A 27,796-nucleotide genomic window follows, 5' to 3' on the forward strand; every position below is an offset into this window, starting at 1 on the left:
TATACAGAATACAAATAATATAATATAGCTCAATACAGCAGTGGATGAGATTCTTTCAGAAGTTCACAAACATCAAGTGTGTATGCATGGTCCAACGTGTTTCGTCATCTGAATGACTTCATCAGGGGCAGTAAAAACAACATATCAATTGAGTGATTTGTACATAATCTGTCAAAGATGTGGGTCTCCTTTAAAATTTTGAGACAATGGTCCAATAGGGGTGGTTCTGAGTTATTGGCAGAAAATCACCAATGAAAGTTCCTCAGAACACACTTTGATTGGCTTAAATTAGTTATTATGTAATTGTTATTATATTATTTTATTCTGTATATATACAATGTTATGCTCATTGGGTAACTTTTATGAAATATTTTTCATTTACATTTGTGTATTCACTCTCAGTGCCCTCTGAACCTCTCTTCTTTATATATGGGTAAATCCCTGCAGACTCCAGCCCCAGCACACACACGTTTCTCTCTACCCAGCACACTTACTTTTTTGGATGTCTTCTAGCCACTTGCCACTATCTTCTCACCACCAGGACTCTCTGCTTTGCATGTGATGGTATGTACTGTAAATTTTAACCCTTAGAGCACCATTGTTAATGAGAAAGATGTGCAAAATATCCACTAAAAATGCCAGGGTGAAACTCGGAATCACTTTTTAGTTATTGCCGGCAAATGATCTCAATCAATTAATTGAAGTTTTGTTAAACATTGCGCCAAAAAAAGAACAGTCGCTGTGAGTGACACTGGCATTTTTAGCGGATGTTATGCATATCTCTCACAGAAACATTGGTAGTTACAGAGTTAATTTCTATATTAGGACCTGATTCGCAATATGAATGCTGCCGCGCCCACATCTGCATGTTTTTTCGTATTGGGCATCTGCGACTTTATACAAATACCACTTCAAAGCCCTTCCCTGGTATTCATACAGGAGTCTGATTTGGCAAGGTGCCCACTTTGAAGGGGCCATAGATGCTCAAATACGACAGGTCATTCGGTCGACACAAGCATTAGGTCGACATTGGCTAGGTCGACATGGGGGTTTTCACTGTTTTTTGACTCAATCGACATGGACACAGGATAAAGTGCACCGCTTCACTCGCCATGCTTCGGGCTCGGTGCCTCGCTATGCTCAGCACACTATTTTATCCTCCCAACACACCCAAATGGATGGTAGGTCATGAAATACAGATAAAAAAAAACAGTGAAAAACCCCATGTCGTCCTTTTGACTGTCGACCTAATGCTTGTGTCGACCTAATGACCTGTTGACCTAGTGGTGTCGACCTAATGCTTGTTTACGTAATGACCGTTTCCCTCTCCAGCAGTGAGACTTCTCTCAAAGTATAACTTTAATGTTTTGGTATATTAACTCTGCATTTATCTCTCCATGACATTTACCTCGCCAAGTGTGGTTTAAGACATTGCTATCGGACAGCGCTAGCATGCTCTGTGGAATTCTCAAAAGATAACATTTCAAATTGAAGAGCATGCCTATGCCAAAGGCTGACATTTACAGTCAATTGATCTTTGGTTGCTTGCTTTGTCTTGCACTTCTATGTAAGACTCAGGTGTCCCAATCATCTGATCATCAAAAGTAAGAGTATGTTGCACCTGCCTTTTACCAGCAGCAATATATATGGCATCTAATAGGCATATAGGTGGCTATGTCCAGGTCAAACGCACTGGGGGAACTAATTCTGGTCCGAACGCTAACGTGCGGGGAACGAGAATAATCCCGTCTGTTTTTGAATGAACATGCCATTACTGTACTTGGCCTATGCTTTCCCACCCCTCTAAACAGAAGATTGCCTATGGGTAAACAGGCACAGACCCCGCTCTGCATCAGACCCCAAGGGAAATATGCAATTACATAAATCCATTTTTGGTTTGTAAAAAATTGGCAATTTTTTCCCCCAAAACGTTTCATTTATATTTTGGCAGAAAGTATTGTACAACATTGGTTTCTAATAAAAAAAAATAAGGTACATATGAATCAATATGGTAATGTATTTGAACATTGCAGTTGGACAATTTTGTATACATTTGAATGAAAATAAATACATTCTCTATAACAATGTACTGTATATAGTCATGAATAGAGACAGGATTATATGCATTTGCATATTTTGCCCATTCTCACTGGTTATTGCATATTTTACCTAAAATCTAGTAATGGTGCATATTTTAGGCCCCGCCCTCTTCCCACCCGCGAGTCACAGCACTGCTTTGCTCTGGTGCTGCTGGCCAGGTAGTGGTAGAGTGTGCAGGCTGGGGCAATATGTGCGCAGTGTGGGGAACCTTTGATGTACGCTATGTTTGACAGTTCTCTAGGCTGCCAATCCATGTTGACAAGGCTCCTAAACCTTTGCCTGCCCCTGGCCTGGGACATTACACCAAGACACAGACTTCTGCAGCCGAGGAGGCGGGCAGAAGGGTTGTGACATCACACGGCGCGGAGGAAATGCCGTGTCACAGTGAGGCGCAGGGAGGAAGCCTTCCACTGCGCCGCCCTCACACGCTATGCTGACATTTGAGCCATCGGGGCTGGAGATGAGAGTCCGTGTAGTTGATGCAAGAGCAGCTTTAGACGCTGCAGTATGCTGTAGCAGCCAGGAAGAAAAAAAATCCTGTGTACAGCACTAGACATCTGCAGATGCTGTGGGCCTATTTTTGAGGTTTATTTGCAACTAATTGTATGCTGATTTTTAAATAAATAAGTTAAAAATTACTTTTTTATTATTTAATGTAGCATATTTTAACACTTTTCATGCATATATTAAGTATTTTTCATGCATATTTGCATGCATATTTCAAGCTTTTTATGTTGCATATAATCCTGTCTCTAGTCATTACAATAACCCAACGCATTTCATCACTCGGACTTCATCAGGGGTGAAAAAGACATAATAAAAAGAAGCAACGACTAGACTGGTTCTTCAGTAGTCTTGAATCAACCAGACCTTAAATTCAACTCCAGTGTGGAATGGGGCAAATAGGGCGATATATGGAGAGGTTTGTCAGTCAATCCTCTCGCAGCTATGTGAAATCTCCTGTACACGTGCCACTCCAGTAACTGCAGGTAAGTTACTGGAGTGGCATGTGTACAGGAGATTTCACATAGCTGTGAGAGGATTGACGGATATAGATGTATATATATATATATATAAATTAAGAACTGACACACCAACATTAATACAGGTTGAGTATCCCGTATCCGTAGATCTCGTATCCGAATTATTCCAAAAACCGTGTTTTTTTGGAACAATTCCCCCCCCAACCCTTTTTTTTATACTTACCAAGTCCCCCGGCGTCCATGGCAGGCCTTCAGCATCCTCTCCGGTGTCTGCAGCGGTCCCAGGAGTGCTTTGCGCGAGTTCACGCGCGTGCCGGTGACGTCACCGGCGCGCCTGGGAACTCGCGCAAAGCACTCCTGGGACCGCTGGAGACTCCAGAGACGGTGCTGAAGGCCTGCTGTGGACTCCGGGGGACAACGTGGACACTGAGGGACCACCGGGCACCACCAGGGGACAGGTAAGTATGCCTAAAAAAAATGTATTCCAAAAACTGGAAAATTACCTTATCTGGAATGCTCGTGGATTTCGGATAAGGGATACTCAACCTGTATAACCTGAAAATAACCAGTTGCACAGGATTAAGAGGAAAAGTAGAGGGAAAGGGGGAACATGAAGCGTAGACATTGAACATATCCAATCCTAAAGGATTTCCATGAAACAAAAATTCCTCATATCAGGATTTAAGACTGATGCCCATTGAAGTAGTATCCAATTAGAAATGGAAAAAGGACCTGCAATAACAGATGGAATCTGGGATAAGCTCCTGATCCCATGGGTTATCTCGGCTCTGTGGGTCAGCATTTCATGGATTATGCTTTGGGTGCCGATGGTGTGCAACATTGGTGCTAATTGAATAGCCCCCGTAGAAGCTATTCACAGCAGTAAATTACCTCTACTAATAGGATACCCGCTTGGCCTTAAGGCGCAGCACGGAAGGTGTAAAGGTTAGCATTGCTGCCTCACAGCACTGAGGTCCTGGGTTATTAAGATCAGCTATAGCACATTACAGCTATACATCTATTTACAAAAAGTATATTGATAGACAATATAAGAATACTGGTTCACTTGAAATAAGTGGCACAACCCATAGCTATTGTGCAATACCTTCTTATTCTTACGCTGGACTTGAAACAAAAAATACCCGATTTGTTGCTATGTAGCAGTATTCTGAATTGAGCCTTATTGTATTATATAATTAACATATATAAATATTATATACAATAAAAAACATTCCACTACCACTATTAAACTTAACAAGAGAAGTCTGCTCAATCACACAGCAAAACACTACTTTATTAAAAATGCTTATTTAAAAAAAAAAAAAAATATATATATATATATATATATATATATGTTTTTTTTTTTTTTTTAAATAAATACCTTAAATTCAGATGACAGACACGGATTCTATCATTTACTCAATAAAAGATGCAGATTTATACTTATAATAATTATATATGTGGTAACAGAATGCAGGATTTATAGTTAACAAAGAGAGCAAAAAGGAAAAAAGAAAATCACTTAAATTATTAAGCATTATAATGCGAGTAACTTTTCTTAAATAAAACGTAATTGTTCCAAATGGAAATACTGATAATGCGCTGAAAAGCATTGACCAGATAGGAACAGTAAAAGCACATACTTTGTGGTTGGAGATGTTCTTACATTAGTGAATGGAATTCATTAAAGGCTTTTGATGTCAACGCTATTTCTGGACTCTGTGAGGTCCCATAAATGAATGACCAATTATCTAAATTAATATGTGCAATCACAGATACATACTTTTCAAAACATTGCATTGTGTCTGGTTAATAAAAGTATGGAAAGGTTATAAGTATGGAAAGGTTAAAAACAAAATCAATTAAAAGAATTACTGCCCTTGAACAAGATGGAGTGTATTTTGCGTATAGAATACTGTGCTGTATATTCTGTTTTATAGGTAATGGATTAAAAAAATGGGAAAATCTTATAAATCGCTATGGTAAAAAATTGTAGAATCTGGAACATGGAAAAAAACCATTAGTAACACTGTAAAATGCATGAAATATTTAGTTATACCTCTAACGGGATGCGGTCATTCGGTCTACTGCATTATGGTCGACAGTCATTAGGTCGAATCCATTAGGTCGACATGCTAAAAGGTCGACATGACTCTAGGTCGACATGGGAAAAGGTCGACATGATTCTAGTTCGAAAGGTCATTAGTTCGACAGGTCATTAGTTCGACAAGGTCATTAGTTCGACATTGTCTATGTCGACATTCACAAGGTCGACATGCATGGAGTTTTTCACTGTTTTTTGAGCCAACATGTGCCGACAGGCGGTATTTCATGCCCTACCATCCACTAGGGCATGGTGGGAGAATAAAATAGTGTGCCGAGCGTAGCGAGGCACCGTGCCCGACGCATAGCGAGCGCAGCGAGCGATGCGAGGGGATGCAGTGCACTTTAAACTGTGTCCATGTCGACTGTGTTGACATTCAGGTAAAAAAACAGTGAAAAACCCCATGTCGACCTTGTGAATGTCGACATAGACAATGTCGAACTAATGACCTTGTCGAACTAATGACCTGTCGAACTAATGACCTTTCGACCTAGAATCATGTCGACCTTTTCCCATGTCGACCTAGAATCATGTCGACCTTTTAGCATGTCGACCTAATGGATTCGACCTAATGACTTTCTACCATAATGCAATAGACCAAATGATCCCAACCCCCTCTAACACAGAAATTGAAACGTCATGAAATACACGGGACCTTTTTCTGTGTGAAAGGGTCAATCCGGATCTTAAACTCCGGGTCTCCGACCCTGCAAATGACCAGGGTCGGAGACCCGAATTTAAGGATCAGTGTTGACCCTTTCACGCAGGCAAAAAAAACCATGTAATTGAGCAAATTACTGGGTCTAAATTTTAGACCCGAAGATTTGCTCTTCTGTGTGAAGGGGGTCTGACAGCTTGCGGTTGAATAACCCGGTGTTTCAAATCGCGGATAATTTCTGTGATTTTTCCTCCGTCGCTGTCTGAAAGCGGTAATAGACATAATTATGAAATAGAAGTGAAATTTTCATTTAAAAAAATGAAAGAAATTAAACTAAGGGTGAAATTTAATAGGATGAGAGATTCAGAAAGTGAGAGATCTGGTAAGAAATCTCCACTTTTTTAAAGCGACAATCATTTACACTTCAAAATCTAGATATATACAGTTACATAGTAGTTAAGGCTGAAAAAAGACGCGTCCATCTAGCTTATGTAGTGAATACTAATATTTTATTTTAAAGACAGATTATTATTCTTATTTGTACTCCTGGATGTTTTTAATCAATACATGTTTGTCCAACCTTATTTTAAACGTATTTAATGTGTCTGCCGACACCACCTCACCAGGAACAGAGGGCCTTATTCTGGTTGGAGCGGCCGGGCCGTACGCGTACGTCCCGGTGGTTTTCATGATCTGCGCATGTGCAGATACGCTAATGCGCCGGCGCGAACACTCCACAACGCTTACGGCCGGGTCTCAACGTGCGAAAAAACCTGTACGCGAGTGTACGGGTAGTGGGGGCGGCATAGGGGCGTGTTGATGGGAGCGGCCGAAATAATGAGGGAAAATGGGCGTAAATATGGGCGTACACGGGGGTGTGCACCAAAAATGAGCGGTGCTACTACCGCACGATCGCCTAAAGCACCGTTCATTTCGGACACCAGACAGGCGCCCGGCAACCGCCAGCTCAGACCACCCCTACAGATACCGCATGCCAGCGTGCGCCTGGGATTGCTAATTAACGCTGATTACTACTCAAACACATACACCTGAATGTAATAAGCAATGCTGCAGTCTATTAAGTCCAAAGCATGATTTCACTACCTGCAAGCCACACACACAGCACGCAAACACATTGGAAGCTTCTCTTTCTATACTTCTCCACATTTAAACGTTTGTTTAATTTAAGGTAAGAATCTTTTTAAGACCTGCTTATATACGCTAAGGTAGGGATTTGCTAAACAGTTAGACACATTCACTACGTGCTTTCATAGACTTTACACAGTAGCACACTCAATCTACACAAGTCGACATGTGTCAACGTGTTCACTCTAATACAAACATAGGTTTTCTATTTAGGATACAATAACATAAACCACATCTAACACCTACAAAGGATGTTTCAGCAATGTTTGAAGGCCATGACCACTATTTTGCACACAATCTTTGTATAGTACCCAAAATACTGAACTGTACCACTATCTTATCTGCTATGAATTGGATTTGACTACACTCTGGATGTAAGATGCCACCAATCACATTATTGCACTCACATCTCTCTAACAAAGGATTCCTACATCTGCTTATGACACTGTCAAATCATATATATTTAAAAAGTTATGCATGTTTGTTCACAAGCTATTTTATCATGTTTGGCCCATTCACACATCTTTTTTTAGGGAGGACACATATGCATTCCTACACAAATGTACCTTTTCACCCTTGTTTGTCTGCCTCACCCACTCCATGAGGAAAGCATTGTTCTGGACCTGCTTTTACCTACTACTGTAGGAGCTACCTCACCTGCACACAAACTGCTTTCTCACCTATGAAGTTGCTCTGCACATGTGCTGACACAAACTAATTAGCTGGGAAAAGTTGGATAGGAACATGGTAATGGCCATGGAGAGGGTTACACATGGGAAACTTCTACCACACTTCATCAAATGTTCAAAAATACCCTGGTCAGTAAGTACACATAAATCTAGTATTTGTTTCACACAAGAAATTACACAGACCACAATTTTGATTTAATTGGGAAAAGAAATTTATTTGCTGTTCAGCATCACAGCTTATTTCACACTTTAATGTAAGAAATCAAATAAACAAATAAAATAGACACAAAAATAAAAAAACTGCCAGAACAAGAGGTTGCATATCTCCAAACATGTGTTACCCTGCAAATGCAATGGTGAAAGAAATGGGGACACCAGAATACGTACTGCAACAACCAGGGTGAATACTAAGCAAGATACACACCACCAAAAAAAAAATATCCTGCATTTGTAGAGGTCAAAATACGAACTTTCATGCCCATGGCACGCAAATGGATCGATGGCCAACTCAGGAAGCGGATGTCCAGTGCAATTTAAACCTTTGGGCTCCAACCACAGAGGAAGTGAACCAGGTCTCATTTGGGCCCTTTTTTGCCCCTTTTAGATGGGGCCTTGGGGACAGGGGCCTTTGGCTCAGCTGGCTTTCGGCGTCTTCCCCTAGTCGACACAGGAGGGTCAGCAGACGTGGAAGGTTGGGGAGCAGCTTGGGGTGGGTCAGCAGATGGGGGATTGTCCCTTAGGGACCTGGCGGTGGACAGCTGCTCCGCAAGAAGTTCATTCTGGCGGCTGAGGTGTTGGCCAATGCTTACTATGCCAGCCGCCAGAGTTTCATTAATGCGGTTCAAGCCCTCAACCTGCAGCTTGTTTGTGGCCTTCCACTCCGCCAGAAAATCCGCCACCTGCTGCTGACGGATCGCAGCATCCACCCCTTGCTGCTCGATCCTCTCCAGCGTCACCAACAGGCTCTCATCCCATGTCTCCTGTGGCTGGGGCTGGGGGCGACGTCTTGGTGGAGGCTGGACCACTTGCTCCACCTGTGGCTCTGCAGAGGAAGATGCTGCCGGTACATCCTGGGTTTCTGCTTCTGCTAGGATAAGAATTGAAAACAATGTCACCATCACATACGCAATAAAAAATATCTTTCTAAATACAATGCATTACTGTGACTTACCATCAAAAGCAGCATCAAAGACCTCCGCCGGGAGCTCACTGTCCATATTGGAGATCCCCCTGATCTCCCCCACATCAATCACGTCCAAGGAGTCCTGCTCCAGGGGGGTATACTCCAAATGGTCAGGCATAGGACCTCTCCCGGTGGACATGCTGTGGTTGTACCGGTCAGTCATCTTCCTCTTCAGTGTACTTTTGAAGTCAGTCCACCTACAAGTTTAAAAATACAAATATCACCATGAGATATGTGCACCACTGTGCTACGTGTAGGGTTACCACCTAGTCCCTTAAATTCCGGACACATGTTAATTACACAGGTTCTGTGGCAGTTTAAAATTAGGTGAAGTGGAGTCTTGAAGTCAGCCAGCCACAGAACCTGTGTAATTAATATGTGTCCAGAATTAAAGGGACTATGTGGTACCCCTAGCTACGTGACATTTCCTAGTGTGGGTGCTCTTATGTTTTTTTGCCATATGTGTCCCACACACACATTCATGTCTAAATTAGGAGGCATTTCAGTGTCTCATCTCATTCATTAGGCCACTAAATGCACATACATACATCACTATGCAGAAATGACATCATCCATGGCCAAATTAGGCACCTCCACCTGGTGTGAAACTACACATTCCACCATAGCTTGACAATGTGGTTATTATGGAGTAATTTAACTATGGAATGGCATACTGGGATGTGTAGTTTCTCACCAGCTACATGTGCACAGTTTGGTCATTCTTGTTTCAGTAGCATCATATGGAACATGTTACAACAACTCTTACAAAAACACACTTTCTCTTGTCCCATCACATACTTCACATGAGCAGAACTGTGCCCATAACCTCACATCACACCAATGGTGCATGTTTCATATATCAATGTGGGTTATTAGACATGGTTGTGTTCACATGGGACATTGAAGTGTAGCACTATCTACAAACACACCTTTCTATTAGTCTCAAAACATACATGTAACATATGTACACACATATGACATCAGGGGGACAAAGACCAGGGCAATTTTTCAGCAGTCTCCAGCAGGAACTGAGGCCCTTATTCTAGTTCACTCTTTCTGCCCAAATATTTCTTTGATGGACAAAACCATGTGCACTGCAGGTGAGGCAGGTGTAAAACCCCACCCAAATCTGATTATCTCTGCACAAGTAACACCTGCCTCACCTGCAGTGCACATGGTTTTGTCCATCTAAGAAATATTTGGGCAGAAAGAGTGAACTAGAATAAGGGCCTCAGTTCCTGCTGGAGACTGCTGAAAAATTGCCCTGACAAACACACTAACCTTTTCTTCACCGCGTCCCAATTTCTGACCACTGGTGCCACCTGGTTCACTTCCTCTGTGATCTTCTCCCAAAGGTTTCTCCTTGCACTGGCACTAGGCTTCCTGGTTGCCAATTCAATCCATTCGCGTGCCCTGGGCACTAGAATTTGCATTTAGGCCTCTACAAATGCAGGGTTTCTCTTTCTGGTGGTGGTATCCTGCTCAGTCCTCACCCTAGATGTTGCAGCACGTTTTCTGGTGGCCCCAGTTTTCTCACCATGCACCTGCTGGGTCACACCTGTTTGGAGAGATGCAACCTCTTGTTCTGGCTGGTTGCTTGGCCCTTGTGGAGCTGGTGGAGGTTCAACAGGGCCTGTTACTGAGGGGCCCGCTTGATCTTGCAGGCTACTCCTCTCTTGGGCCCTCCTTCTCTGCTCATGTTCCCTCTTGTTCAGTGCATCAAGCAGGGATTGTGCTGTAGCTCTCTGCAGAGCGTCCTCAGCTGCGGAATCGTCTGAGTCAGACATGTTTGCAGCAATTGTGGGCTGCATCTGACTGAATATTTATATGTTAATCTCCCGCCATGAACAAGGGGGCGTATATTTTTCCACGCAATGTAGATGCAAATTTACGCCGATATTTCCCGCCGATAATTCCCGCTTACATTACGCAGGTCTCAACGCACCTGATCAATCACCTGTATATGCACATACACAGGTTGTGGAGCATTGTGGGCTACATCGTGAAATGTGTGCACCTGTCATTCCAATGATGAGTGTTGTCAGCTGGTATCTGTTGGAGTTCGTGTATGCTTTGTGAGTCACATTTCAAAACATCACGTTACAATGCTTTCCTTACATATGTAATGTGTATGAAATTGTCATACAGCAACATGTCGCATTGTGGCCCTTTAAGCAGCGTAGTTATAAGTAGAGGGTTGCGTGTATTATTTTCCACACACTGTAAATACAGTACTCCTCTCCATGGAAATCGTTGTATCGTGCCCCCTTTAAGCAGCGTGGTTATAAGTTGATGGTTGCGTGTATTATTTTCCGCACACTGTATATACAGTTCATCTCTACATTGAATGCATGCTGTTGGTTGTGGTGTGTGTATATCGGAACGGTCCGCGTAAGTTTCTATTCGCATCCAGTTTGTTAATGTAAGAGGGATTAATAAAGTTAATACCAAACAAACAATTTTTTCGACCAATCAGCAAGCACCAAAAGTGATATATGTACCTGCAATTAATAACTGCGCCATTGCCACTATGACTTGTAATCGAGCTAGGCCCTTTTCCACCCCTGAGCTGTTGGCCCTGGTCGACGTTATGGACCGTCACCTGGGGCCCCGGGGCCCATATGTTAGCAATGCGGACAAGCGGCGGGCGTATACTGCTGCCCGCCGCCTGATCTTCTCGACGACCGGCGTCCGCAGAAGCCTGGGGCAGGTTGAGCGGCGCTGGTCAGACCTGCGCCGGCGGCAGCCGGTTTTTCTCAGCAGCCTTCGCCGCCATATTGCCCGATGTAAGTTTTGATTACTAGTATGTCAGCGTTTTTTAGCAATGTTTTGTGTACTTTTTATAAATATGTTCCTGAGTATGGGGGTGTATATGGGTGTATATGGGGGTATATGGGGTGTATATGGGGGGTATATGGGGGGTATATGGGGTGTATATGGGGGTATATGGGGGGTATATGGGGTGTATATGGGGGTATATGGGGGGTATAGGGGGTGTATAGGGGGTGTATAGGGGGTGTATATGGGGTGTATAGGGGGTGTATAGGGGGGGGGTTTAAGTAGTTGCTCAGTTTTTGGGTGTAGCATATCAATTAGTTTGCATGATAAATGTCGGAAATATAACAGCAATGATAATTTGGAAGGTTATGAGCATGACTAATGTGAATTATTCTTTCCCCGTTTTTTATGCAACCCAATCTTCGATTTCGATGTCATCAACATGAACATTTCAGCACGGGCAAGGGCACGCATGGAAGCCCGGGAGCAGGCAGCCCGGGACCAGGCAGCCCAGGAGCAGGCAGCCCTGGAGGAGGAAGAGGAGGAGGAGGAAGAAGAGGAGGAGGAAGAGGAGAAGGAGGAAGAGGAGGAGGAAGAGGAGGAGGAGGAAGAAGAGGAGGAGGAAGAGGAGAAGGAGGAAGAGGAGAAGGAGGAAGAGGAGGAGGAGGAAGAAGAGGAGGAGGAAGAGGAGGAGGAAGAGGAGAAGGAGGAAGAGGAGGAGGAGGAAGAGGAGGCCGAGACAATGGCTCAAGCTTGGGCCCACACAATTTCCCCATCCCCAACCCCCACCCCCTCCCCCTCCCCAACCCCCTCCCCTACCCACACCCCCACCCCCACCCCTACCCCCACCCCCTCCCCACCCCATTTCCAACCCCCCTACACCTCTCCACCACCCACCCCAAACCTCTCCAATCCCCACTCACACCCACTACCTCTATCCAAATTCCCATCCCCCTTGCTCCTGACCCCCCCAACCACCGCACAGCCAACCAGCGGCGACCAGGATGGCTCAAGTAGCCGTAAGTAAATAATGTGTCTAATGTTTACCTACACATTTCTACACATAAACAATCACAACAACCACATATGTGTATCCAACATCAACATTAGTTGCAACATATCACTGCAGGGCGACCATGAGGTGTGTCCAGTGGCGTAACTATACCTCCGCAGCCCCCGCGGTGGCGGGGGGGCGCAGAGAAATTGGGGGCGCCGCTGGGGGGGCTGCGGAGGTATAGTTACCTGTGGTCTTCGTCTCGCCCGGCTCTCTGCCGGGACCTGCCTGACGTCACGGTCCCGGCCGGCTCCTGCTGCAATGAAAACTGACTATTATAAAATGGCTGCCCCCATACTGCAGACAGTTTTCTGTCTGCAGTATGGGGGCAGCCATTTTCTAAGAGTCAGTTTTCATTGCAGGAGCCGGCCGGGACCGTGACGTCAGGCAGGTCCCGGCAGAGAGCCGGGCGCGATGCAGACTGCGGGGACAGGTAAGTGTGAGAAGGGGGGTCAGGTTAGGTGGGGGGGTGGCGGGTGGCGGGTGGCGGGGGGGGGGGGGGGGCGCCGAAAAAACATCCGGCGGGGAGGCGCTGAAAACCTAGTTACGCCCCTGGGTGTGTCCTGTCCTTCTCCAGGAACAAGGGTCCCCTTGGTGGTTTTTTTGAGTGTGGCCATGCCTCACCCCTTGAATAATTGACATAACAGTACATCCAATGAGATATCCGACATTAGTGGTGTGGTAGTAATGTGGCTCCAGGTGTTGGGTAACTCCAGTTCCCAGCATGATGTGCAACATAAATGTAGAGATTGTTTTGTTAATAGTGTGTGAGGCCATGCGGATGCATGCTTTACAAACATAGCTGTAGGCCTATAATTTGTACAGCAATGTCCTAAATTTAAAATAGTAAGGAGTGCTTAAGCCACAACAATGTCATAACCCTTAAATAGCACAGCCTAATTGTGAGGTTAGAGGACAGTCCCCCAAAACCAAAGTACCAATTGGGATACAGCATACATTCATCCATGAAGGAGTAATTTAATTAATGTTATTTACTATGTACAGTATGTGTGTGTTAACATATTATTTTTTAGTACTGTGTTTACAGCAGACCCATCTTCAATGTAGTTTCAAAATGTATGTGGCCTTCACACATAACTCTGAACTTTTTATTATGTACAAATACAACAAACATTTGTGTATGTTATATATATTTTTTTTTTTTTTATCCCTTCACTACAGACACTGAACAGCAGCAGGAGGAGGTGGCAGCCCTAATGAGGGAGATTGTATTGACCCTCCTGTACCTCCAGATCCTGTTTGGACTTCTGGAGGCCCGGATTTAATTTTTTTTTATCCCCCCCCCCTTATTATTGTTGTCCAAAATAAAAGTTTATGTACAGTTCGAACTTGCCTGTGTTTTTACTAATAAATATGTTAGAGGGCTTGTAAGGGTAGGTACATACAGATGTGTACTGTAAGTTATACTTGTAATTTGAGGTGAGGGGTAATGATTGATGTGTGAATGTGTGTGTTTTTGAGTAAAATAACACATAGTGAAAATGCATGAATGTTTAATGTTGTTCGATTAAAACATCACACATAACATCAGGGTAGGTATACATGTTACACATTTTGGACAAACTAATTATGGACATAATTTAGTACATATACAGAAACACCAACATAACTTGATTTAAAAGTAACAGCAATATGGGGACACATAGATAGTGATTAAAATGCCACATTAGAACATAACAAATATACATGTAATGAGGGTTCAAATGTTGTTTTATTAGGTCTTTATTAAGGTAGACAATTGAGTTAATAGAAAACAATAATTGAATAACAAATAGATTAATTAATCAATTGTGAGATTTGTAGTTGAAAGGCAAGATTTGCAGGTCCATATATGTGAAGGGTATGGCAGCGTACACGGACGTACGCTCACTCTCACGAGCGGTGACATAAGCTGTGTTTTCCATTGAAAACAATAGGGACCCGTCCGTGCAAACTGGCGTACGCTCAGATCTCCGCAAGAAGTCGGTGGGGAGACGGACGAAAGACGTCCGTAAACGGCGCCGTACGCTCAGTTGTACGCCTGTTGTCGGAGTGCAAGGGCTGGGCCGTCCGCGTACGTTGCTGTACGCTCATTTGTACGCCACTCCCCTTCCACGGTATTTCCGCCCGTACGTAAGCGGCTGATTTGTGGGTGGACTTAACCCTAACGGCCGCTTAAGGCTAGCGTACGTTAATGGTGAACGTACGCACGTTTGGCCGCTCCGATCAGAATAACCTCCAGAGTTCCATAGTTTAGTTGCCCTGACCGTCAAAAAACTTTTCCTTCTAAGGGAACCATGTGTCCAAAAGTCCTTCCTTGTGGTAAAAAGGGTGTTTGACAGTTCCGTATACAGTAGCTGATAAATTTGTACATATTAAGCATGTCCCCCCTTAAATGCCTCTTCTCTAGCGTAAACAATCCCAATTTGTTCAATCTGTCCTCGCAGCTTAAATTCTCCATACCCTTTATTAGCTTTGTTGCTCCTTATTGGATTCTTTTCAGTTCTATGATGTCCTTTTTATAGTGCGGGCCCAGAATTGTACTACATATTCAAGATGTGGTCTAACCAATGCTTTGTACAGTGGCATCATTACTTTTGAATCCCTAGTTTCCATACCCCTTTTTATACATGCTAGTATTCTGTTTGACTTGTTTGTTGCTATATGACATTGAGCCTTGCACCCCAATTTGTTATCTATTTGGACTCCTAGGTCCTTTTCAAGTTCTTAATTACCCAATGCCTCCTTGCTTAGGTTATAACTAGCACATTGGTTTGGTCTTCCAAGGTGCATAACCTTGAATTTATCCACATTGAACCTCATTTTCCAATTGTTCGCCCATTCATCTAGTTTATTAAGATCGTTCTGAAGTGCGGAGACATCCTCGGTTGATCTAATAACTCTGCTCAATTTTTGTGTCGTCAGCAAAGATGGAAACTTTGCTGAATATTCCCACCCCAATATCGTTAATAAATATGTTAAATAAAATGGGCCCTAGTACCGACCCTTGGAGTACTCCACTTAGTACTGGTATCATATTTGATACTGCTCCATTCACAACCACTCTCTGTTCTCTATTACACAGCCAGTTCCCTACCCATCTAAAAATTCTTACCCCAAGTCCCAGTTCCTCCATTTTGTTTATCAACCTCTTGTGTGGCACTGTATAAAAGGCCTTAGCAAAATCTAAGAAGTCTACAGCCTTTCCATTATCAAGATTTTTGCTGACATCCTCATAGAAGCCTAGTAAGTTTGTTTGGCATGAACGATTTTTCACAAACCCATGTTGTTTGATACTAATTAAACTATGAAGATCTAAATATTCCTGGATACCATCCCTTAAAAATCCCTCAAATAATTTACCCACTATTGATGTTAAACAGGTCTGTAATTAGCTGGGTCATCCCTTATTCCTTTACTGAAAATTGGCACTACCTCAGCTAATCTCCAGCCTTTTGGTACCTTACCCGATGTGAGTTTTCAAAAATGCAATACAGAGGGGGTTGCTAATTCCTCCCTTAATTCTATTAGTACCCTAGGATGAATCCCATCTGGGCCTGGTGATTTGTCTGTTTTGAGTTTGCGGAGTCGCAATTTTATCTCGTCTGCCGTGAAAGCAATATTAAGATCTGGCTCACTCGTCCCATTTGTGGTATCTGTAAATTCCAATGTCTGTTCTCCCCTAGTAAACACTGATGAGAAAAATTAATTTAACAGTTCTGCTTTTCCCTTATCCTCTGTAAAGCTTTTACCATCAATATTGGTTAATGGGCCTATGTTCTCTTTAATTATTCTTTTACTATTGATGTATTTGAAAAACCTCTTGGGATTTGTTTTGCTCTCAGAGGCTATGCGCTCCTCATTTTCGCTTTTCTTCTTTGTATTTGCTGAATGCCTCGTCATTTATGTTATCCTTAAAAAATGTAAATGCTCTTGTCTTATTGTTGATTGATTTGTTATCCAACCATGATTGCTTTTTCTTATCGACGTTACCTTTTATTGCTTTTATAGGGATGTATTTAGTTGTTAGTGATTCGAGCACATTTTTATGTTTCCCACATTTCCTCTGCATTCTTCCCCTCAAATAATGCTTCCCACTCAATTTCTTTTAAAGACTCCATGAATAATTTGAAGTATGTAGGTGATATGGGGCAGTATAATGTATGGTATACATGGGGGGTGTATTATACATGTTGCAGGCACATATGAGAGTGTAGAGCAGTGTTTTTCAACCACTGAGCCATGGCACACTAGTGTGCCCCCAGATCTAGAGATGCCCAAACCAGTTTACAGTCACCCCCAGTTGAATGTATTATATTTTTGTTACCTGTGGGGATCGGTGGGATTGTTTTTTTTTATATGGGGACCAATAAGTTCGTTTTTTTTTCCTGTGGGGGCCAATGTGGGGATCTCATAGTGTGTCTTGGCAATTTTAAAATCTTCTTATTTAGTGTGCCGCAAGGTAAAAAGTTTGAAAATCACTGGTGTACAGGATATAGGGCAGTATAATTTATTGTATACAGGGGGGGGGGGGGGGGGTCTTATACATGCAGCAGGTACATATGATTGTGTAGGTGATATGGGGTTGTATAATGTATGGTCTACAGGAGGGGTATTATACATATAGCAGGTACATGAGAGCGTTGAGGATACGGGGCAGTATAATGTATGGTATAAAGGTGGGTATTATACATGGAGCAGGTACATATGCGAGTGTTGGTGATATGGGACAGTATAAGGGAGGATATTATACATGTAGCAGCCACATCTGAAAGTGTAGAGGGTATGGGGCAGTATAGTGTATGGTATACGGGGGGGGGGTTATACATGTAGTAGGCACATATGAAAGTGACACCTGCATGTTGGATTGGGGGAGGGGCACACACAAAACCCCAGTGTGAGGAGGAGGGGGCGCTGATGGTGGGCTGCTGGGGATTCCCCTGAATGATGTGGAGGAGCAAGGGCCCAGCCTCCCCCATTTACCTTAATCCTCTCCCAGGGTCCTCTCATAGGAAAGCTCAGACCGGGAGACCAGGGTGTACATGGCGGACCCAGGGGCCTTGGTCCTGAAGATTGTGGCGGCCTCCTCCAGCTGCTGGTAGCGCGTCTCCACCAATTCTCCCACACAGTGATGAGCGGTTGGACATGGAATGGGGACCATCGCTGAGCCCGGGGGAGGGTGGCGATAAAACTTGCCTGGATTTTCAGGCAAGACAAAGCATCGGACAGAGCTCAGAATTACAGGGTGCCATCATCTTCCCCCTTGTGTGCAGGCAGAAGTGACGTATGGGCAGTGCTATTTTTGTAGGAAAATAGATTTAGGAACTGTGGGTGGAGCTACCAAAGGGGAAGGGCATCAACTGTTGCATAAACTTAGCAGTGCCATATATACACATAGTGACACCAGTAATGCCATATATTCACATGCCACCAGCAGTGCCAGTTCCACAATGCCCCAAATACCCACAGCAATGGCAGAAAAACAATGCCCCCAAGCAGTGCCAGATAATGCCCCCCAGATTGTGGTGCCAGTCTAAATAAATACTGTTGCGGTACTGTGTGCGCGAGGCAAAGGTGCATGTAAGAAAATGGGTGTAGCCGCATGGGGTGCGGCCAATGAACATAGTGTGGGGGTGGGTGGGGGGGGTTACACATATACCCCAATAGAGCAGTGCCAGGTATACCCACAAAGTGCCAGAAACCGGTATGCCACCAATTTGCCAGAATTTCCCAGCAGCAGCACAACTCACCGTTGTTGCTCCTGCTGCTGCCACCGTCTGCTGTTGCTGTCGGGCAGAGGAGAAACCGGTGTCCTGCTGCTGTCCGTCTCCTCCTCCTCCACTGCTTCCCTTCAGAGGGGAGCGCATCGCTTAGAAAGTAAGTTTGTATACCCGAGCGATGGCTATCTCCCACTAATTAAGTCGGTGCATGCAGTCAAAATCTGGTCAAATTGCTTAGCAAGTGACTGCAAATCACTCTGTCTGTACAGAATGTGATAGCGATCACAATGTACATCATCCTGAACCACTGCCCTGACTTCTATATTTTTGCTTAAGTAAAATTGCTTAGTACACATCGCTGCATGTGTATGGGCTCTCTAGACACTGGGAAATCGCCCTAAATAGCTTAGCAAAAATGCTTAGAACACACCTCAACGTGTGTATGCCCCTTTAGCATAGACAAAAAGGCTGTAGTGAGAAATCATACCATTTAAAAAACATAATATATGTATTATTTTTCCTGTATGTCAAAAGAGTTTTGTTTTTGTGCCCCTTTTTATATGCTCATTGACAAACTCCTAGGAGCACCACCACACTTGTGGCATACAATACTCTCCAAAACCCATTGGGTTAAAAAAAAACTTTCTATTCTGATACAATGATGACAGATCGGACTGTAGATGGAATTCTAGTGGGCAAAGTGACTTGCTGTTTGAAGCCGCATGAATGCTGGCATTAGCCCTACAGAAACAAAAACCATAAAACCATAATATAAGTATAATAATTTGCATACAGTATTGTCAGCTACACCTTTGTCTTCAGGGATTTTTCTTCTTATGGTATAACCCCACAGTAGGCTTAGATATGCTCATGCATTATTAATATAATCTCCTTCGGGCATTGAGAAATACGCAAAAAAGATTTCAAAACCCCATTAAAATTCCTTTAAAATACAATGAATATTTTTCATACAAAGCCATAATATAAAGTCTCTTTGTCAGACTATCAATAATTGAAGATAAAGTTGCAATTAAACTATCAATTATATGTAATATACATGAAAAGAATTTGAAAACTAGACAGACCACTCTCTGTTGGATTCATTTGTACCGCTTTATTATTCTCTTTTTGTCATATAAAGGGCAACCTTAATTTTCTCCTAATAACATAGGTTATGGGAAATTTGTAAAAAAAATAGGTGTATTTGTATTCGGAAATACACTTATTTTTAACATTTACTATCCCGAAAATAATTCGATGTGCTATCAATACGAATTGCCGTATTTTCGGGATAGTAAATGTCAAAAATAAGTGCATTTCTGGATACAAATACACCTATTTTTTACAAATTTCCTTTAGTAAATTTCCCCCTATATGTCCAAACAAAGTACAACAGTTAAAAAAATTAAAAAAGAAGAAGCAAAAACAGAAGTTTTTTTTTCCTTTTTTGGAATGTTTAATTTTATTGTCATTTTCACAAATCAATAAATTACAGAGGATACAGATATGTGTGGAATACTCCTCTTAAATTCTGTACCGTAACCTGGATAAGTCATGTCCTGTATCCCCTCCGTCCACCATGTAATAGTGATTTGTAACACACTAGAACGGCTTCACATTTATGCTCAACAAGAAGATGGATTGTAATGGCAAAACAAAGTACAAAACACACAAACAACGGCTACGGATAACAAAAACACAAGATAATAAATGGCTGATACAGAAGCAAAACGTGCAAATGACGGCCAGTTTTAGACATATTTAACTTCTTGCGGTGACTGTTGGAGGTTGTTCTGACTGCAATTGCTTCCCAAGATATTCCCTAAAAGATATTAGAATAAGAAAACAATATTAATTACAACAGATATTCTGGGCAGATGCATCAAACATGACTGCCCCTCATTAAAGCACATCACTAGTTTAGTAATACAGATGTAATGCTTGTCATCTTTGCAGGGGCTGGCGGTGGTTTAGATCTGCTAACTGGGATCCTATTACTTCATGGCCTGCAACTGTTATACGGTATCCATTGAATTACAGTTGCTTCGTATAAATCGGAAGCTTCCTGGTCTAAAAATTCAGGGAAGTTGCATCTTATTTGCATATTGGGCATATAAGTCGCACACCATTACATTGGTCAAGTTCTGGAAAATAGACATTCTAGTATCTGAATACGAGTGACTTTTAGAAACCGCAAAAAAGAGACGCATTATATCACGGGCTACATCTTTTTTCCACTGTATATTTGGAACCAGCTCAAACAGGCCACAGATGGTTATACTTAGGATGGGGGACCCACACAGGGGCTATTCTCCCTCATGAGGGTCCATGGCGCCCATTGAGGAAGAACAGAACCTCTGGCTAGCCCGCCCCCCCCCGAACTGGGCGGCGTCTCCCTGAAGCAGTGACGGGCAGGGAGACTCTGCCCAGCCGCTGTGATACTGGGACACTAGCTAGTCTCTGGCGAGCGCCGGGCAAAAATAAAGCCGGCTCCATCTGTACATCGGACTTTAACAGCAAGTTCACATTAGAGTACATTGTATTTCTCAGACTATAATCTTAGGCACTAATCTTTCAGAACGGGTAGAAAGATACCACGCAAGCAATTTATTTAATTACACCGGGATTTATTTACAAAAGAGTCGGGTTGTAAAACCGAACACTACGGAGAATGTTTATTGTCAATATTTATATATAAACTGCTTTTACTAGTTGTGTTTTGCTAGTAGATGCTTCAGTGCATGTTTTGCCCAATTTCTGAAAGGGTAAGGCTTCTATCTGGCTTTACACCCTGACTCTTCGTCAGTAAATCACATATTGAATTTTTTATTATATTATGAGCAGTTAGGAAACTATAATCTCAGTTGTCCTCTTTTAGAGGTTATTATTATATCTACTGTATGAAATATAGAAGAGTACAAGGAATCCACAACGGTTCTGCACTGCACCTTACTATTTTAGATGAACATGGATGCAGCAGTGAAAAGAAGCTGTGGGGAAAGGAGGAATGCCGGCAGCTCACAGAGAGATGTATTAGTGTGCCGAGCACAGGGAGCCATGTGAGGGGATGCAGTACACAGATACTGTGTCCAAGTCAACTTACATTGACATGCAGACCAAAAAATTAGAGAAACTTGTTGACCTTTTGACTGTTGACCTTCTCATTGTCGACATAATGCTTGTCGACCTTCCGACCCATTTCATGTGTCAACCCAAGCCCTGTTGATCTTTAGTGGTCGACTTTCATACAGTGTTAGGGGGTATGCAATCCTCCGCCGCTATATCCGATGGGGGAAATAGCGGCGGGGCCCTATACAGCATTCAAGAGGCATCACGGCAGAATAAGCCCGACTTTAAAAGCTGTCTGGCCCGGTCTGCCGTTAACGGCCGTGGATTGCCGCGATCCCGCCGTGTAGCAACAATCCACGGCTGTTTACGTAGACACGCCCCCTTTGCGATGATAGGCTGTCAGGCAAACCGCAAACGGGCCAGGATCTCGGCTGTCGGGAGGGACCGACAGCTGTGATCCGAGATCGCATACCCTCTTAGACTATAGAAAGCCAAGTACCATTATAATTCTGGAGGAAACCCATGTAAATACGGGGAGAATGTACAAACTCCACACAGTTAGGACCATGGTTGGAATTGTACCCATGACCTCAATGAGGCAGTAATACTAAACATGTATACTGTCCATACATTCTTCAGTCCAACTTAATTAATGAAAATAACAGAAACAAAGATAGTAAATAATATATTACAATTAAGTGAAAATAACTAAATACTTAATTGCCTGTATTTATTTTGTGAAGATCATTTTCTGATGGTCCCACTTTTCACCTGGGCGCTTACCCTCACAATTTCTTATACGAAAATCACATTGGTATAGATACAATCTATGGGAAGCCCGTATACATGTCTGAAAGGTTCCTTATACCATGTAGGTGTTTTCAATGAATGGACGTTTTCCATTTGACGATACTTAATTTCGCTTCATTACAGTCTTGCAGACTGATAGCAGCCATAAATCTGTCATCTATAACAAAGATCTATACATCCTGCTGAATGTAATTATCACCATAGATTTGCTAATCGCTCAGTGACTGCTGGCCTAGACGTTTCTTCTTAGCAGCTTATGTTAAGAGGACACGGATCTCATTAGACAGACCTAATCAGAACAGATGGATCATTTTCATCAGTTTTCAGTGGGTGGGGTGTCAGCCCATCCTCCAGATGTTCCTTGAATATCAAGGTGCAGGTCAAGACAGCACGTGGTCTGGCATCACCAAAAGATCTTGGGGTTTAGAGCCCCCTCATTTCGTGATGATGGGATAACGTAAAACTCCGTCATAAAAAAATATTAATGAGAGTAATCTGATAGAGAAAAAAACCCTGTTTATTATTTGCATGTTTCATGGTATGGATGTGTTAGAAAGTTTTACTAAGGCAATTTAGAGGCCAAAAATGTACAAGATCCAGGACAACTCGTAGTAAAGAGAAATATTTCTTTGTGCCGACGCCCCCTCTAGAAAATCAAGAACTGCTAGTCAAAATATCTGAAAACTTTCAATCTAATGCTGTGTACAAATGGTGCGATTTGCACTAGCGATTTTGACTACTAGTCAAAATGGATTCAGTATTGAATCCCGGCGGTCGGGATCCCGGCGTTCAGAATCCCGACAGCCGAAATGCCGACAAGGGGGGGACGTGGATCGCCCCCCCTTGCGGGCACGCTGCGCTCGCCACGCAGCGGGCCCGGTGCCTCGCTACGCTCGGCACACTAATTTATTCTCCCTCCAGGGGTGTCGTGGACACCCCAGGAGGGAGAATGTGTCGGCATTTCGACGGTCGGGATTCCGGCGTCGGGATTCTGAACGACAGGATCCCAACCGCCGGGAATTTAACTGCATCCCGTCAAAATTGCATAGCAAATCACACCGAGCTATGAATCACCCGATACCAATTTGATCCCGATGGAAATGCAGAACAGTCTACAGCATTTCTATTATCTCGTAACGAGGGCCATGCGGCTAAAAGTGTGTGGACCCTTCAAAATTTTCGATATTTCTGATGAAATTTGGCCTAAAACTCTCTCAGATTTTCAAACAACAAGATCAGAACACTAAACTCCTAAAAAATTCTGTACAAATTTGAATAGTCTATGCTTAGACTATATCGATGATGGCGTTGGCTATGCTGATGTTATTCTGACTGGTGACTGGCTAAAAACTAGTAACAGAACCTTATGGAAGAGCAGGAAATGGAGGCTGAACACAATATGGTGCTGTGGTAATAGTAAAACCCAACTTAAATAACAAAAAACAAAAAAAGAAAGAAAACTTAGTATGTATCAAAATGACAGCCTATTAAAATAAGTGAAAACTGACTGACAGCTCCATCTAGCTAAAATCCCAGACACAGGATGTGAAGTTCCACTAGAGTTTACTTTTGATAATACTTAATGGTTTAGCTCATGATCCCTGTGGATTTAAAGACCCATCTATAGAAAATATATGCAAAGTGCTTTGCAATCTTGATTTAATACTGAAGTAAAATAGTGCCTTAGTCAATCATCTAAGTAACAGGATACAAAATGACAAGAAGAATCAGGATTGTCTGTCAGAATGACAGTGGGTATAAATAGGTGGGTAAACCATGCTAAACAACTTTATGGATTGGGATTGAAATTTAAACAGATTATGATACCGGTTATTTTAGCTACTGGAATAAAGCAACAGTACTGATATTAGGAGAACTAAGAGCCCATTAGGATTATTAGTGAGTGATGTCTCTTGAAAGCCGGAACACATCTGACTAATGTAGCTGCTGGTGAAATGTTGCCGTAATGTAGAAAATGTGGGGGGGGGATTTTTCGCAGGAAATGTTTTTGTTGAATTAAGATATATTGTAACAAAGACCTACGTTCTTGAAACCGTATAGAGAAGATTACTATAGTGCTGAAAGCAGAAATTAAAGTGCTGGACAATATCCACAACATAGATGGTGAAAGTGTTATGTTTTCTGTAGCACTGGGACCCCAGATCCATCAGAAGAAGGGCAGACAATTGAACTTAGTCCTCTATCGTCTTAAGGTGGCCATACACAGGTCAGATTTGCTCCCCAGGTGGGCTCCATCCGACTTGGAACTTGATGTGCCATATTTTACATGCAATAAATGGGGGGGGGAGAGCTGCCGGGGGAGTTCAAGGGACATCGGATGTGATACATTGGAGGTGCCAAAAAAAAAAGCACCCGCGATGTGCCGCTGATGGTCCAGTTACGATTTATGTTTTTTGTGCTGCACATAAAATCTCTAGTATCCAATCCATTGCGCACGGGAATGCGCATGAGATCCGATCTGATGTCAAACACCTCCGATTTGGGCTGCTTTAATCTGATACAATATATGGCCACTTCAGGGAGATGGGCGGGGATCAGGGGGAGCTAGGGCAGGTTGTCGAGGGTGGTGGAGGGCTCCGATGGAACTGGGCGCGCAAGTGTCTTGTGCGTGTGCCCCCTTCCGTCGGCTGGCGAATGGCGATTTTATTGCAAGGAGTTGCTCCATCTGTAGGGGTCGATGTGCAGTTCAGATGCCATTTAAACGCTGAAAACAGCACCCGAATTAAGCTGATCTCACACCCTTCACTGGGCTGAATTTGCTTAAAATTGTCAGCAAACCCTATCGAGGGGCGAGCACTGTTAAGAAAATTCAGTCTGCTTTAAAGTGTTGCCCAGTGCTGTGATGATTCAAGAGTTTGAATCATACGCACCTAATTGGATCGACCCCATAATCTGATTGGTTGTATGGGTATCATCTCATCTTCAATAGAACTCCCATCTTAATTTACCCAGTTTTGTAAATTGGTGTTAGGAAAGAATTTAGAAACTTACATTATACCTACCTAAAATGCCAAAGTTCCCCTTAACTCTCAGATTTCCGGGGCACTTGCAGTAGAACCCTACCCAAAATGAGTATGTTTTATTTTTATTTTATTCTAAGTAGCCTCAGTGCTCCCTCTGGTGGTCATGTTCAATTCCCAGAAGAACAAAGTTAAATACTAGACACTAATGCAGTAGTCCCAAAACTATGCGCAGTGGTACCTTGGGGTGCATCAGGACACTTGCAGGGGTGCCTAGGGTTGGTGGACCAGTTCCACCCCTTATTAATGATCAAAGTAATAGGCAAAACCAGTGCTTGTGGCTTTCAATTATAATTTATCTGGACAAACAGAAGGGAATCCTGTCCCTCACCACATAATTGAACCAAAGAATGACATATTAACATAAATTACTGAAGTTAGTATTTTTATTTTTTTAATTCTCAATAAGAAACATTTGGTTTAGGGGTGCTGTAAAAAAACATAAAAAAAAAACCACTGTGATTCTCTAGGGCGCCGTGATTCAAAAAAGTTTGGGAACAACTGTACTAATGGCAAATCTACCCGCTGCATAGCTGTGCAAACTCTATTGCAAAAAAAAGAGATCGTATTGTTATTAAGTTGGTGCTTGCCAGACTTTTAGGAGACAAACTTCATACCTACAGGTGGAGCCATTGTCATTCAGCCAGCCACCAGCCTCTGCCAGAAGGGGGCATGCATGAGATGCTCTCGCGCGCACCCTGTTCTGACTGAGCTCTCCGCTGCCTCCCATTGCGTCCCCATAGCCTCTCTGCACCCCCAACCCTGCCCGTCTCCCTGAAGCAGAGGCAGGCAGAGTTTACGCTCCCCCCACCGCTTGTGCGTCCGAGTTAGATAGAGTGCCTCTCCGCCGGCAATCACCAGCGGGGGCAACCTGGTGATTCCCGGCGCTGTGCTAGTGTACAAGATGAATTATTTGGAAAGAATGAAACAGATTTGGGACTACATGAAGTAATTACAGATAAATATGAGTAGATTCAATATCCCACTGGTCTTTTTATTCCTTTGGGAAATTTTATTTTCTTTCTCCACAAATGCTAACATAGCAGACGAACCTGTACTGATCCGTAAACCACGTTATTCATGGAAACAGAATGACTATAAATGTGTATTCACAAACTGTTACTTACCAATTGTGAACCATTAATTTCTGCACTGCCAGCAAAGCATTGTAGCGAACCTGTTGGTCTTCATGATGCATGTGGTTCATTACCAGCTGCTTCCCACCCAATTGCTCAATCACCCTGCAAAAGAGAGAGAAGCTTGGCATATTGATCGTATCGATCTTCCTGATGGATTTAGCCCAGCTATGGGGGAAGACTAGAGCAGAGCTCTTTAGCAATTCAAACAGTGGAGTCTAAAGCAAATTCTTATTTATTACAATAGTTTTTATATTATATTAACACTTTGCATTTCAGAAAGCGCAATTTTAAATGGACAACAATCGTGAAATTCAAAAACGAATAAAAGGCTAAATTAAACATATATTTTCTTTAGAGATGTGCAGATCCGGATTTACCCGGCTCTCAAAACATGTGACAGCTGGATAGCCAATAAGATCCCATTTTGAGATCCGGATCTGCACATCTCTAAACACTGGTCTTGGTCTGATATCTCAACAGAAAACAATTCTTAAGCCATTTAGTTAAGCGAATGTCTGAGCTTTTACCAAATTTCCAATATTAGCTTCTTTTATATTAGACCATGTAAATATCCACAGAAACCAAGCTCAGAATAGAAAAATGGGTTACATAAAGTGCACCCGGAAAGTAATATTTTTCACAGTCATATTGTATTATTGTGTGTAGAATTTTGAGCGAAAAAAATGAATTCATTCCATTTTGGAATAAGGCTGTAACATAACAAAACGTGGAAAAAGTAAAGCCTATGGAATTCTAATGGGGTCCCTAAAAGGATCACCTGAACCCTTTTTTACTCCCACAGTGGTACATGCAATGACCCAGAAAACACTTTACTTTTTACATCCACCACAAGATTGCAACACAGATTGCAGTCGTTTTTGCAAGTAATCGAAGGGGACCATAGTAGTAGTAGTAGTTAGTTTATTTATTTATAAGGCGCCAAAAAGTGTCTGCTGTGCCGTACATAGCAAACAAAAAACAAATTACAAGGTAACGTACAGGGTGTGTTGATAAAATACAGCATAAATAGGGTTATAGCGGATAGAACTAAAATCAGCATCAGTTCTGAAGTAGGTGTCGAAATTGTCGAGGAGACTGAAGATGAAACAGAGGAAGGAAAGAACAGGACAGGAGCACTGGTGAGATTAAGAGGTAGGTTGAGTACATGAGGAAGGAGGGCCCTACTCATAAGAGTTAACAAACTAAAAGGAGGTGGGTGGACGAACCAAAAACAATGGGATAGGAACAGATGGGAACGGATGGAGGGGTAGCATAGGCAGGATAGGAGGAGCGAGAGAGGTTAGGAGGAGGAGGGATAGGCT

At 42.8% G+C, this 27,796-nt stretch overlaps 1 protein-coding gene across 1 annotated transcript in view; it reads right to left on the minus strand.

Annotated features, from left to right (window-relative positions):
- Window positions 1-19,846: 19,846 nt before the first annotated feature.
- ATP6V1H (ATPase H+ transporting V1 subunit H) overlaps window positions 19,847-27,796 on the minus strand; it is a 77,039-nt gene continuing 69,089 nt past the window's right edge. The window contains exons 15-16 of the mRNA XM_083187097.1: window positions 26,463-26,576; window positions 19,847-20,237 (exon numbers count right to left, since the gene is read on the minus strand). Of these exons, the coding sequence (XP_083043223.1) occupies window positions 20,177-20,237; window positions 26,463-26,576 (175 nt within the window). The 3' untranslated portion in view covers window positions 19,847-20,176. The remainder of the gene's footprint in view (window positions 20,238-26,462; window positions 26,577-27,796) is intronic.

Source organism: Crinia signifera, chromosome 5, assembly GCF_055691185.1.
Source record: "Crinia signifera chromosome 5, ASM5569118v1, whole genome shotgun sequence".
Lineage (NCBI taxonomy): Eukaryota > Metazoa > Chordata > Amphibia > Anura > Myobatrachidae > Crinia > Crinia signifera.